The sequence below is a fragment of the Protopterus annectens genome, chromosome 12.part0 (genome assembly GCF_019279795.1).
Source record: "Protopterus annectens isolate FY-2018-M chromosome 12.part0, PAN1.0, whole genome shotgun sequence".
NCBI classification, from domain to species: Eukaryota; Metazoa; Chordata; order Ceratodontiformes; family Protopteridae; genus Protopterus; species Protopterus annectens.
This window is the reverse complement of record NC_056746.1, coordinates 600,558,816-600,574,199: the sequence shown is the minus strand read 5'-3', so window position 1 is coordinate 600,574,199 and position 15,384 is coordinate 600,558,816. Positions and strand designations below refer to the sequence as shown.

General features: G+C 35.7%; 1 protein-coding gene across 2 annotated transcripts in view; it reads right to left on the bottom strand.

Moving 5' to 3' along the window:
* LOC122816737 overlaps window positions 1-15,384 on the bottom strand; it is a 228,421-nt gene that overhangs the window by 50,836 nt on the left and 162,201 nt on the right. For both annotated transcript variants that reach the window (XM_044089730.1, XM_044089731.1), the window contains exons 37-39: window positions 13,418-13,524; window positions 5,189-5,307; window positions 1,027-1,194 (exon numbers count right to left, since the gene is read on the bottom strand). In XM_044089730.1, coding sequence (XP_043945665.1) covers window positions 1,027-1,194; window positions 5,189-5,307; window positions 13,418-13,524 — 394 coding nt within the window. The remainder of the gene's footprint in view (window positions 1-1,026; window positions 1,195-5,188; window positions 5,308-13,417; window positions 13,525-15,384) is intronic.

The window sequence follows — 15,384 nt, the reverse complement described above, 5'->3', positions numbered from 1 at the left end:
AAATAACATTTTTATATGTAGGTTAAGCTCCTCTTGGGGTTCACATATCACACAGTCGGGATACCATCAGGTCCATAGATGCTGTGTTTTTTGCTTTGCTGAGGGCAGTTCTCACCTGGACATCAGAGATGACAGGGAGGTTACATTCAGCTGGGATGAGTATTTCTTCTTTTGGAGGTGAGGGAGGGGAGAAATTTGCATTGAACCTGTCTGCCAGAATGTTGGCAATATCTGTGGGTTCGGTAAATTTTTTGTCGTTGTGTACTAACTCTGAGCATATCTGAGTGTTTCTGCCCAGGTTTCTAACATAACTGAAGAATGCCTTGTGGTTATCTTTACTGTCCTTGGTGATTTATCTCTCAAAGTTGGCCTTGGCTACATGTCTACTACTATATCGAAATGGGTTATCAAACACACTTGAGAGCATGCCAGCAGATTGCTAAAGCTCAAATATTCTTTAGGTGATGGATGCAGCTGGACTGATATCTGTTAACACTGTATAACCTGAGACTGTCATGAGACTTATCTTCAGTAAGATGCATTGTCTTTCACCCATTGTTTATTAAGAAACATCAGCGAAATGTTGCATTCTGTATTACTGCTCTATAGTTTAAATGTTTTCTGGATGTTTACATTTAACACAGCAAAAATTGTAGTAAAATTTGAAGGAGCCTTTAGCAAAACTGCAGGTCTATTATTACTAACAGAAACAATGTGCATGAGTTTCTTGTAGGCCGATGAGTGTTTCATGACAGCATATTTAAAAAACAATACTTTTAAGTTAGCAATTGTCATAACTATCACATCTATCTTTTTCTCTCTCTGCATACACACACACACACACACACACATATACATATATATATATATATATATATATATATATATATATATATATATATATATATATTTTTTTTATATATGTATATATATATATATATATATATATATATATATATATATATATTTACATAAATATACATAAAAATACAACTAAAGCATATTATTCAAAAAGTTAGGAGTTACCTTTGTAGCAGTGTAGTCAAAACGAACTAAAAATTCATAGACTTGTGATTCATCCATTTTGTCAACTTGTGTCAAAACCTGGCAAATTTTGTCTTCATCATTCAGCGCGTTGGTCTCAATAACCATGTCTGCAATTTGGTTAGGTACCAATATGTCAATCACCTCATACTAGGAAAAACAAAAGAAATTAAGTGACAAATCCGTGGGCAAGTTAATATGCATTGATGAGTAATATTTATAGAAGAATACATACAAGCACTGAACAGTAAGAGGGAATGGACCTGTAACAAGTACTGAATACTGCCATATTGCTGTTACAACAACTTTATTATATAACTGGCCATTAGCATTCAAAAAGTACCATGCTGATTGGTCAGCCCAACCAGTGTGCCCATTGTAAATTCGAGTATATACCAATGGAAAAATGTCCAGTCACCCAGACTTTCTTCCATTAATATATGCAATGAAAAATTTACCTTTATTTCATTTAAAAAAATAAATAAATAAACTTACGAAACTGGATACTTCAAACCAAGAAGATGGGGCAGACAAAAATAAAATATGGTAGAACTGTGTGCACTGATGAATGCTTGTGAATAATGTGTTTCACAGTGCTGTATTGTACTATGGTGCTACATATGTATTCATGCAGTATGTTTATCCATGTAGGTCTTATTCTTCATGCTTATTACTAAGTGCATGTTTTATGCCAACTATGTACGGGTAGTGCATTGTGCATAGCTAGTGAGTCACAGACAGCTCCTTCTTGCTTCATCAGCAGAATCGCAGTGCTAACTGTCACCATGTTAGAGTAACATAAAAAAGGTAATACATAACGCCCGAGTCAAGTTTGGTATCCCACCTATGACTCAGAGGACGACAGGACTAACAAGAAGCAGAGGACAAAGGACAAGTCCAGATAAAATCACATTAGCTAGCACATCTAACAGACTCTCTCTGATACCCTACCTGTGGGAGGAATAGAGACACCTTGCTGACGTTTGAGGTAGTTCATTGAATTAAAGGAGAAACATGGCCATAAACTGAAAAAAACATGTTTATCTTATCAAGTATTGATGTTTCCTACATTTTAGCACTACTTTTGGGCTATTATATATTTTTTATAGTTATTTTATTTACTTATTTTACATTTATTTATCAGGACAGTCCGACTGTCCTTTTTCAGTGGAGGCCCGGGGAGAAAAGCTCCACATTTACACAGAGAGAAATGCACATTGATACACAGTCAGACATACATCTAGATATTTAAGAATATAGTACATATATAGGGTTACAAAGCAATACAATACTTACTTTGCATTAAGTTAAATACTAGCATGTTGGTGCTTTCCAGGAGAGCCCAGGGGAAAGGATTCCACTTCTGATTTAATGCATGCACACAGACACTTTGTCAAAGACAAGTGTTAACAGTACAGGTTGTATCGTTCGATATCTCATAATTTTCCTTCAACTTTCACAAGTTGTAGGATAGAGCTATTATTAACAGAGGGTAGGGCAACTACATTCTCTTATATAGATATATATATATATATATATATATATATATATATATATATATATATATATATATACCACTAATGTCTAAGTAATCTTAGATATCTGTCCACGAATATATGCTAATGGCATCTCATAGAGAACAAATAAGTGGAAGTAAAGAGGTAATCATCTGGAATCTATCCATTGAGTGGAAGAGTGAGAGACTATCTTGGAAAATATTAAAAAGTAACAGTGTAAAGGTAGTATGGGATGCTTAGGATATAGTGGGAAGTAACAGAGGCAAGCTGAGAACAAGGAGAGGTGGAGGGTGTTAAGGCAAGATCAAGACCCTATGGACACCTATGAGCTTAATCAGGGTTAGTATATGAAACATAACCTTAAAGGAGAGAGGAATGTAAGAGAGCAAAACTGAGAAACTTATCCAGGGCCAATGCATTTGCACAGTCTTTTGTTAGCTAAGTGGGATTTAAGTGCTTTTTTTAAAAGTGAAGACTTTGTGGTAGATCATATATTTGTTGGTAATGAGTTCCAGATTTTGGCTATGCTATTTGGATATAGGCTATCTCCTGTGTCATTGTTAGCTTTGGTTATGTTTAGTAAATATTTATTACTCAAGCATAATGGCTGATTGCTGGTGTAAAGATGTAGCAGCTTTTGAGAGGCAGGAGTTTTCTCTGATTGGTTTAGAAGTCTGGTTATAGGTTAAAAGATGTGTTAGTTCTAACCAGTTAGGTTTTTTTAGGGCAATGCAGTGGTGAATCTATGTGTGGAATCTGTAGCAAACCTGGCAATTTTATTGTAGCAAGCATCTAATTTTCCTAGGTCTTTTTGAAATGTCAGTTTTAAATGTAATTCCAGAGTCGGCCCACGAGGTCCAGCATCTTGATTTTTTTAGTCTACCTACAGGTATCCCACAATGCAGTGTTTGGCTTTAAAATATGACGTCATAGCCCTTAACAGGGATACTGACTCAGAAAAGTATTGTCAGCACATGAATATTGTCTTCTGCTGTGTGCTATCAATCACAGCAGCTAACAGTTCAAATTTGCCACTTTGATGGATATGAAGGGGCTGTATGTAAAGTGAGGGGAGATGAGTTTAATGACTACAACTCAGGCATAATAAAAAAATGAAATTGGCCACTTAAGAAAGAAAAAAAAAGTAGCAGGCGCTGAGAATCCTGTCCTGTGTGATTATCCATGTTTGTCTTTTAAGTTGTCATTGAAAAGCAAGAGATTGTAATTAAATCTAACTGACTAAAAGAAAGCAGGGTATACTTGAAAGCACATGTGAAGTCAATGCATTGACAGGAGCTTAGGGGCTAAACACATGGAGTGTTGGCTCCAGTGGTAAGTCACAGCACTCTCTGCTGTACTACTGATACTGCCCTTTCTAGCAAGGCTGTCAGTATGCACACCATGAGTCCTGACTTATGAAATTTATGTCACCATTCGGGTCTGCCATTTTGGAGTCCTTCATTTGGATGATCAGTGGATGCATGATTAATGGAACTCATCTGCATATGGTTCTGATTCAAATATGGTTCCATATTTACATGCCATTATACAGTCATTGGCATGCACTGCATACTGTACTATTCAAGCATGTTATAGCAATGCCTTAAAATTGCCCACATCCTGCACATACCCCGCACCCATGCTAATTTGTTTGGTCAAAGGTGACTGGATTAATTTTTCAACTGGTCAGTATAAATACGACCCTGTGTCTAACCCCTGAAGACAGGTTACTAGCCTTCTATAACTAACCCTGTCAGCAAAGGATAGCTAGCTAATTAATTAATTAATTAATTAACTAACTAAAATAAAAATAAAGTGACATCTGTGGATCTTAGCCAAAGTGTTTTCCTTATATATTCAGTTATGTACTTTGTATAGCATAATCATGGCATGCATGCAGATCTGTTAAAATAAATGTAACTCTGGAACATCTCTAGTGCATTGGACATATTCAATTTAACTTAATGAACAAATACTTTAAAAGCAATAACATTTATGTTGAGCACCATATACTGTACTGAGGAATGTGTTATATATCATTTCATAAGTACAACAGACTATCCCAGTATTTCTGGATGCACAGAAAATATCTCTTGAGCTTGTTTTTGGAAAACATTTATATTATTTATCACGGTATAAGTACTCAGTACACAGCATATTACTGGTGATGTAATAATCACTGAACATTATGAATTACTACGATGAAAATTTTTCCTCGTTAAGAAGCAGTCATTCTTTGTTTTAAGGCAATAAAACATACATTTCATTCATTCAGTAGAATGTGTTGAATTAAATTACTAATTCCTTCTCATTTTAGTCAACAGACACTAAAAAAATATTGTGTGGTAAAGGCCATGATTGTTCCTGTGATGTCCTGTTAGGAGCATGCATTTAACATTACATTTGTTAATAGTAACCTACAAGTTATTTCCTACCTGCATCTTGTGAATGAACAGGTGTATTTATTACACTGTTAACCAGCTTTATTATCAGTATTGATATCAAGCTCTCTTTTTCCCAATTGTACATGGGATCAGGGATTTATATCAACAGTGACTAAATCACTTGGAGCCGATGTTCAGGTATTTAATTAAAAAAGCCTGTTTTGTAAACAATCAGTCACTTACCCCATCAAAGTTCTGCTTTAAGTGCGTTAATTCAGCATATTCAGCATGCTCTGAATATCGACCAATATTTGTTTGCAACCATGTTCGGCTGTCATCAGAAGTACTTCCACAAGCTACAGCTATAAACAAAATAATATAATTTATTGCATTTTATAAAATATTACTTAAGTAATAGTCTTTCAGCAGCTTCCCTCCCACAAAGATACTATTATCTCACAATGTGTGATGACTTCCTAAATCCTTTTTCGCTCCAACACAGATTCAGTAAAAATATATCTAACACAGTGGATAATATTGTTTATCAGGATGTTTGCATTGTTATTTATGATGTTATGATACAAAAAGAGCAAACCATTCAGTAAGGCTACCTTACACTGGTATGCAGCTTACTGAACTTAATTAACTTAATACTGATAATTCATACCAGTCATTTATTTGAGCTGCTTATTCATTACTGCTGTATTGTGCATTTCAGTAACCTTAGCCCATTACTTTCTGATATTAGAAGGCTGCTGTTCAGCAGTTCAGACGTATACACAGTGCTGACTACTTAACATCAAATGTGGTTCTTTGCATGTCTTTTACTTATATTCTTTATGAAGAGCTCTATATTTTCTTTAGGATAACTTTTTTACTTTCTTTCCGCTTGTTAATTTTTAGTTTCTCTATCACTGTACATAAGCTCCTAGATGTTTCTATTTCCTTGCCACCCACACTGTTTTCCTGGGAATATGTGGATAGTGCAGAAGGCATTTGTAGCAATGCAGCTTGTATAAAGGAAATAGTATGAACGGCATTGTATCAAAGAGTAAACTGGAAAGAGTACAGCGGAAATATACCAAGGGCATCTATGGATGTGGAAATCTAAGTTATTATGAAATACTAAAATATCTGACCTTGTGCAGTGCCTCTTACAGATATCTAAGAGGAGATCCTATTCAGGTATATAGGGCATTTAGGGACAACTACCGCTGGGAATGTTTGGGGTTATCAAAAAGTACTAGAGAATCATCAGATAACCTATGTAGAAGATTCTATAGGAATGAGAAGTGCTCTAATTGGTTCTCTGACAGAGTAGCTGATGCATGGAACAGACTACCAAATAACATTACAACTAGTGCTGGCTGTAATGTTATTTGGTAGCTGATGCTTGGAACAGACTACCAAATAACATTACAGCAAGCACTAGTTTAGATATTTTTAAGAACAGCCTGGACACTTATGGAACAAGTGTTTTGGTATATTGTCAAGCTAGAACAGCATTTATGCCCGTGGTTGAAATATTTGTATGTATGCATGTATGTAAAGTCGTCTGACTGATGCTTTTTGTGCTGTGAGATATCTGCCACAACATGCTATTATACAGTGGGGATTCACTGCCTGCAGCCCATTATTTAATATTATCAGCCATGAAGTCACTGTTCCATTTGAAATTCCTTCATTGCATTTTCAGTTGTAGCACTTGGTTGGCATTCAAGAATTTGTCCGTCAGGCACACCAATGTTTATCAGTCAATAAGTCTGTATCAAGTATAACATGAATTAATGCCTCCTGCCTTGTATGTGCAAACTACCATTTCTCCAGATTTCTTTCACACAGGACTTGCTTTGTACTGATGTTTTTATAATGTAGGAAATGGTGAATATATATGTTAGAAAAATATGTATTAGAGTATATGTGAAGTGCTAGTTAAAAAGCAAAGTAGTATGTAATGCATTTTATTCCATTAATGATATGACAAGAAAAATGAATTCATATGAAACTGCAAGAAGCTTTTGGAAACTGCAGTGTGCCTTTTGCAAGTTGGCCTATGACCCCAGCAGCTGCTAGCTCAGTAAGAATTAATGTTTATGCTTCTCACAAGTGATTATCTGCTGGGTCAGGAAATTAAATGTATGAAATAATGAGAATCTTCTGCTCTTTCCTGCATGAGTAATCAACCTTGTATATTGCTAGATAACGCACCCGATGCAAGGAAGAAGTGATAACATGTAACAAAAGAAATGTATTGAGAACTGTATCTACTATTATGTTCGAATTAGCTTAGAACCTTGAATGGCAACTTTTGTAAAAGGGTATTGTAACTTACCAGATGGCTAGCAAGGCCACGTTGTTTACCAGAAAGCAAAATGTAGAATCAGCATCTTAGATGAATAGAATATTGTAAGCTAAAGTGATGTAAAACCCCTTGTGACTGACTACATCAGCCTGGTGGGTTAATACTAGTAAAAAATACTATAAAAGTTGTGTACTTCCTGAATTATTCAGACAAAATTCTGTACTTGTACGTTTTTTGCCTCCTGGTGTACACTAGTAAAAAAAACTAAACCTGAACCTCCTCTGTATTGATCCTTTTGTTACAGTATTTTTCATTTAACAATATAGAACTAGTGATTCTATTGTGACATTTCTTCTCAAGGAGAATCTGTTATAACAACAATCTACAATCTGTACATTCCTTTACCATCTGTTAGGGACTATGCATAATGTGTCATATGTTAATTTATTATATTTTATTCAGTTTTACAAGCACTTCTCTCCCCATGAATTCAGTGCAAATAAACCTAATCTAGTTACACAACCCTAATATCATAGTAAATAAGGGAATAACTTCTATCATGCAACATACATTTAATAGGCTGTACTATTTGTAAAAATTAGAAATAAAGTATTCTTTGGAATCTACCGATATTTCAAAATGGCTGTCACTGAGGTCAATCACAGAATTTGATGAAAGCACACTGAAAACTAAAGACTGCTATGGGCTATTGTTGTAGCACATATGAATGAACAAAGTAACAAATAAAATGTAAGACTTTGGATTAAAATTAACATATTTTTAATTACAGGTCTGGATTTATAATAGATTTTCAAAAGCTTATTTTGAAAATGCAAACACATTTTTAGCTAGAGTCGGTCTGTATCAATTGCAGTGATCTAAATCTCATATGTAGGTTTAAAGCACCAACTCTTTAAAGAGGCAGGATTTCTTAGCAAGAACTAATTTATCACTATGGCTGGTTATTCTAGTCAAGGTTACTGATATTTCCAAAACAAATATGCAGTTGCACATTCTGTTTAAGAATAAGGACTTATGGGGCTAGCATAAATCATACAGCTCCAGTAAAGTAAATGTCAACATTTTTGTAAATGTATTCCTTCTACCTCTGAGATAGCACTCAGAGTTAACCTATTTACTGCCTGGAGGTGGGGGACCAGCACCCTGAACTGAAGGTTCACTTCTTCCGAAAATATTTTAATGTTATTATTGTTCTCATAGTGGGGCTTTGTAGTTATGACAGTTCCTGTAATAGATTCTATTGCATTGTACTTTTCTGCTTCATTAATGCCTTTCATCTGACATAACATGTTTTATGAACATGATAATGTATTTTTCATTGAACTGAACTGTTTGGAAGAATCTGTCTGGTGGTAGCAATCTGCAAGATTTTTTGACTGTGAGCAGATGGTTAAGACTATGGGATGCTGGACATAAACCATACGATAGTCAGGGAATTGATTCTCCCAGTAGCAGTTTGCCTACTATGTGTCTCTGAACAAGTAATTTACCCAGACATTTCTCCTTAATGGACTCTGAAAAGGGGTTGTGGGCTCATTGGGCTTACCTGGTAAATATATATGTGACAGAATGTGTGTGTGTGTGTGTGTGTGTGTGTGTGTGTGTGTGTGTGTGTGTGTGTGTGTTTATATCTATATATGTCATTCACAGACACAGATACACACATAATTTTCAGCTAGGGCTAATTGGAGAAGGTTCACTGAAAATCAGTATGGTAAGTCATAGGTCAGGCCTTTAGACAACAAATAATATAATGGTTACTTTTTCTAGTCATTAGTGAATGCTGAGTAGGAGAGTCTAATAGACCACTAGCAAATCCATGACAATAATTTCTATATGTGCACTGCTATGACCAGTACAACAAAGACAGACTCCTCAGATCACCTGTGTGGAATAGAAATGCGTTAATATATGTTATTTTAATTAAACTATCTGGCCATTTTATTTATTTATTAAAATGCATGCAATAGTTATAAAGCAATACAAATTAATATATAGATAGATATAAAACCGTCAAGTACATCTAAGGAAAAATTGAAATCTCTCTCTCGACATACTCATCAAGTAAATCGACTACATATAATGGTGCATCATGCTTCTGTGTACTTTCTTCTCTTACATTATCTACATTCTGTTATAACACCTATGATTATCTGTTCAGCCCATCATTCCCATTAACCTGTTTAATGTATTTTTACTTTCTCTTAACTTTCTGTCATGTTAGCTTTGGTGGCATCTCTATCTATTTGCACCAATTGTCTTTGATACAGTCTGATGTTATCTGCCCCTGTCCTGGTATTCCTACATTTTATCTGTCCTTTCCTCTCTTTAAGTATTATACTTTTAACCAATCCAGCCATGAAAAATAAAACTGGATTTTTTCACTTTCCTTCTGACCTTCTCTGATTCCCCCATACCTCACAAAATAAAATGCAAGTCCATAGGAATATCTTTGACAAAAATAATTTCCCATTCTGTTATGACCTTATTCCAAATAACTTTCACCACAGGGCATTTCAAAAACACAGGGCATTTTAGTAAACTCTAAATGTTGATTTGTTTTGCTCTATTTGATAACTTTTGTTACATGTATCACCCAGAGCTTATCTCCTTGGGTCTCCTCTGAAAAAAGGTTTCTGCGCAGTTGGTCTAACTCAGTTAAATGTCAAATAAAATAATAAAACTATCTAAGCACCTAAACCTTCAAACTTCTTTTCTTTCCTCCAAAACACAAAGCATATCTTTTACTTTTCTGATACCCTTTTCCTTCCAGCTTGGCCAAATAATCTGTTGATTCTGGATTTTTATAAAAGGATAATACTATATGCCTTCATGTATACTTTGCATAAAAGGTAGTCTTTTCATCTCGTTCATCTTCCATACCCATTTGAAAACCTCCCACTTCTTGTCTTTCCACAGCATTGCTGTCAAATCACTATCTCCTATCATTCCATTATTTTTAAGAAAAAAAAGATGTCTGAATAGTCACTGTTGTCATTTATTTTGTACAAGAAAAACTGTTGACTAATGTTTAAGTCAATATTTTGGCATGGTAACAATTTGAAATGTTGGGACTCACTAGACAGAGTACTGTAAAATGCAGACTGAATGGCAGAAAAATGGACTTACATATTTCAAGTCCAAGATGGTAATTTCTCATGATATTCCCTTTTTTCTGAGGTATGGTGATCTCACAGTTGGCATATATATGTTTGGGGTACTTGGGGGGGGCTTGACCCGACACTGGTGGGTATAGGAGTCTTATCTCCTGCAAAAATAATTTATAGGAAACAAGATGTTTGAGATTTACTTTTCTCTTGGAGCTTTTCTCTTTTTCAGCTTATCAGCCCTCAGAGTTATGAGTGGTAGCATTTCAATAGAGTACTGTTTGGCATTTACTTTGTCCCATTAAGTTACCTCATCGAGTAATTCTTTTAGTATAATGTCATGTATTTCCTGTCATTTTCAGTAAACCTCCTTAATTATATTCCTTAGTGTTTCTTTGCCAAATGTCTACCACTGATGTCTCAACAGGGTTAATTTTAATCCTCTGTATACAGGTGCAAAGATCAGTTCTTTCCATCTGTGCTATGTGTGCCATTGGTTTTAAATAATTAAGTACTTTTCTGTTGTGTATATAACTCAATAAGTAATACATACAATACTTTTTTTAAAAAAATACATAACACATAACCCTATAAGTATTACATAGAATTAATCAATGTAATTGAAGGTCTAGACTGGAAAAACAGAACCCACACTTTTATTTGCAGACAATGAATAGGCTCATTTATGGAAATTGTGGATCTAAAGCACAGGGTGAGATGAAGCTTTATTGTATTGTGGCCTAAGAAAATTCTGTCTGAGAACTAGAGAATGGAGTGAGGTTTAATTGAGGAATGGCAGAAAGGAAGGTACCATTCAGGAACTACTGAGGGCTATGAAATAAATGGTATTACTCAGGGACTATGGAATGGATGGTGTTACTCAGGATCATGAGTATGGTGTGTATTGCTCAGTGGAAGTAACTAGAATGTATTACTTAGGGAGGGCAGAATGGAAGGTATTATTCATGGACTGAGTAAAATCATCTCTGTAAGTATCTTTGTTCAACATGTAATAAAATAAATGCAAGCACCCCTCCCGCCCCCTTATCCCTGCAGTACTGATTTCTACAAGCTTTAATACTTGAATGCAAGAAAATACAATCAGGCATTGATCAGAAGTCTCAGCTAAACAAGCTGCATATTACATTTTTAATCAAAATGTGTCAGTTTTAAGTAATATATAGAAAAAATGACCAACCAAAATAGAGTCAATAAAAACAGATAGTGAAATCAGTAACACGTCAGCTTTTTGCATTTCCTAAACACTTGGAGTATCAAGACTCAAAGTGGGTTTCAAAAAAATATGTACTTAGAATTAGGGGGCAATGGTTACAGATACATAAATAAATAAATAAATAAATAAATAAATAAATAAATAAATTAAAATGTTACTAAGTATAAACAGACTGTGCCTCAGAACAAGCTCTTTAATTTTAGAACTTGGCTGAAAACTGAACTAATGTTCTTACTCTGACTAACACAGTGGTTGCAGGAGTATCTCTTGGCTAGCTACAATAGTATTCTTCTTCTTTCGGCTTTTCCCGGTTAGGGGTCGCCACAGCGGATCACTTGTCCGCACATTGAATGGCAGTGGAGTTTTTTACGGTGTCGAGTTGCCAGCCCGGCGCCCAACCTTCCACAGAAGGCACACTCACACGCACACCTAGGGCCAATTTAGAGTGTCCAATCCACCTGCAGCATGTCTTTGGGATGTGGGAGGAAACCGGAGCACCCGGAGGAAACCCACGCGACCACAGGGAGGACATGCAGACTCCGCACAGAAGGCACCCCAGCCGAGGATCGAACCGGAGAACCTCTTGCTGTGAGGCAGCAATGCTAACCACTGCACCACCGTGGCCGCCCTAGCTACAATAGTATTCTAAAGCTATAATTATTTGAAGTGGCTTACAGTGTGAATATGATTGACTGATCTGGTTTCTTCTAATGACTTTACTTTATGTCATATTCCATTTCTATTTTCACTTATCACTCATTATACCAGAAGAAGAGTTAGTTTCAGATATTGTTTTATTTAAAATGATCATTCATTGTCATTATTTATGTATTCCTTTAGATTACTACAAGTCTTGGTGGATTTGTTATTTATTTGTTGTAGTTTACTTACTATCTTCCTACTGACGGTACTTTGGAAATATAGTATCAGAGTAAAGCAGAGGTTGAAGGAGGTACCTAAAATTTGCAGCTAAAATATTCTGATTCAGAAGCATGCCTCTGTGTTTGCTTTACACATCTCTTATTGTAGATGTACTAGCCAAAAAACCCCATCAAGTTGAGAGAATCCTAGCAAGAACTTTATTATACATGTACTCACATATCCTTTCAGTATGAAAAAAATTGTAACAAAGCATTCTTAATATGTACTTTTTTTTTCTATTTGCCTATAGATATCAGCCTTTCCATACTCTGGCTAGTTTACTTTTTACATGGGTAAAAGATATCTGCAGTAGCCATCATAAGCGAATATTAGGTGTTTCAATTGTATAGCACTAGTTTCACAGCCTTCAGTGGGAAATGTGCAACTTATACCCCAACAGGCCAATGTGTAGTCTCCATGTGAGTGCTCCCTCCTCTGTACCATTGTGACATCCTAAAAGCAGCTTAGTGAGACAAATATATGTCTCCAACTTGCATTGCTATCTACTGCCACTCATCTAAGGAATAATGACAGTGTGGAACCTGCTCTGCCGCGTCCAACAAGGCAGGCCATTCCCCCCACACCAGCTCAGAAAGATGACTAAGCTGCCAGTCTAGCCTGGGTTATAACCAATGCTTCAAAATCTCCATCAATGGAGCAGGCAGCTTTATAAAACAGTGGTGAGTAATTTTTCAGTGGTAGTATCTACTTAGGGGATAAGAATTATTTTCAGAATGATAAGCATTTCATAATGCAGAATTGTGATGTGCAAAATTATTCATTTTACTTAACTTCTTACACTTGGCTTGGGGAAAAGAACTGGCACTTCTATATATAATGACTTTTTTGTATGAGAAGTGAGTTAGATTAAAATTATAATTACTTACAAGATTTCTTATTCACTTTTGTTGAGAGATAATCATAAGAGTACTCGTAAATACCCTTTCGGTTTTCAGATTCTATTTCATCATATGCCTGATTGACTGCTCCAGATCTAAAATGGGAGAGAAGAAACTGGTCAGAACATCTTTTTATAACACTGGAAAATGCATAGTTGACTCTCATTAGAGATCTTTTGTTTTCACAACATGTTACTCTGCAACTACTACAGACCATCTGTCTAGAGCACACTAAGTTTATTGTACTGCCTTTTTCATTAGTGTGTAGCTTGTTATGAATTACAGAAAGCAGGCAGTATTACCACAGTGGTGGGATCAGTGCAAACAGTGCAGCTTCTTCAGTTAAAGGCAGCATGATTTCAGCACATGTAAACAGGTTATCCATCGAGGTGTAATCTGAAACAAATGGCATGTGCTAAAGCCCGTGCTCGAAAGAGACCCCACTCATTCTGAATGGAAAATGCACACAGAAGATACAAGTGCTTTTTAAACCTTAATTACAAAGCTGCTTTAACAAGATGTTATAATTGCAAATGACAGTTACATTCTGTTGCTTGTACAGCATAACACACGTGTTTCCTTGGCATTAACTTTTCTAATTTCCTTCAGTTTGACTTGAACAACTACATCTTTAGCTGGTAATTTTTGTAGAACTATATTTATGAAAATTACTTTTTTACTGTGATCCCTATGTCTGGCAACCTGGACTGGAGAACTGGTTTTACTCTGTGTATCTTTTTCTCTCTGTTGCCACAGAAGCAGCAGATTCTGACGGACTATAAGGCATCAGGTGTATGGAAAGATTCTTGCTGAATTTATGCCGGCACTACTTGCACTACTTTTTGTTTTTTTTCAGCCTTTAATAGATCTCACCAAAATTTGATTTGTGTATACAAAATATATCCAGGAGGTCATGAATGCACATTTGTCTACGATTATTGTTATTATTATTATTTATTTATTTTTTTTATGTAGGGACAGCTTCCTGCAACATTCATCTGAAACTATGTCCACTGCACCTCCTACTACATATTGCTATTTTCTGTGAAGTTACTGTTACTAGGATAAGTACAATGATTATTTTTGAGCAAAAATTCATATTCCATTCTTCATATTTTTTTAACAAATTTAGCGGAAAGCACTGTGCTTTAATTAGTTTAATTTGAGCACATGTATTTGGCTGAAAAAAAATCTCATCTTTTTACGAATAAAATATAAGACCTATCTTGCTTTTCAGAAAGACACTTTTTTATATTTCTTTATTTACTTATTTATATAGGATCATAGATTACTAGGCTAATGATCCCCGTGCCTTTCCAAGCCTAGCCATGCTATAGCCATATTCCCTAAATGACCATGTTAGATGGTCTATATTTGTTCGTCGATGATCAGTACTGACTGTCCCTGTCCATGAGGAACACAGGTGACACTGCTGGGGTGAATTTATGGACTCCCATCCAAGTATCTAAGTTTCACTTAAAGAGGGTCATTGAGGAGCTCAGCTTCACATGAGTTGGAAGTCTATTCCAGAGGATCAGCAATCTCTGGGAGACATATCTGTCTCTCCAGCAAGTCCTGTTTATGTCACAGTTTAGGTTAAGTTCCATAGAGCGAGTGAATCTTGTCCCATTTGACTTGTGGATTTGTAGCATTTTCATTAGAGCAGGGTCGGAGACTGCTCTGTAATTCAGGCAGAAGTCGCCTTTCAGCAGCCTATAATATACAATGACAGGGCTGTCAGTCTATCCACATAGGTCATGCCTTGAAGGCCCTGTATTTTCTTGATGAGGTATCTTTGTGTTATCTCCAGTTGCTACAGGTGTCTGGTGAGGTACATACAGTAGGGAGCATTGTACTTTATTAGTGGTCTGATGAGGGTCTATTAAAGAGGAGTTATAATATCCTTAGTCCTGGATTAGATGCCCTACTAATGAGATGTGTATCTATATATCGAG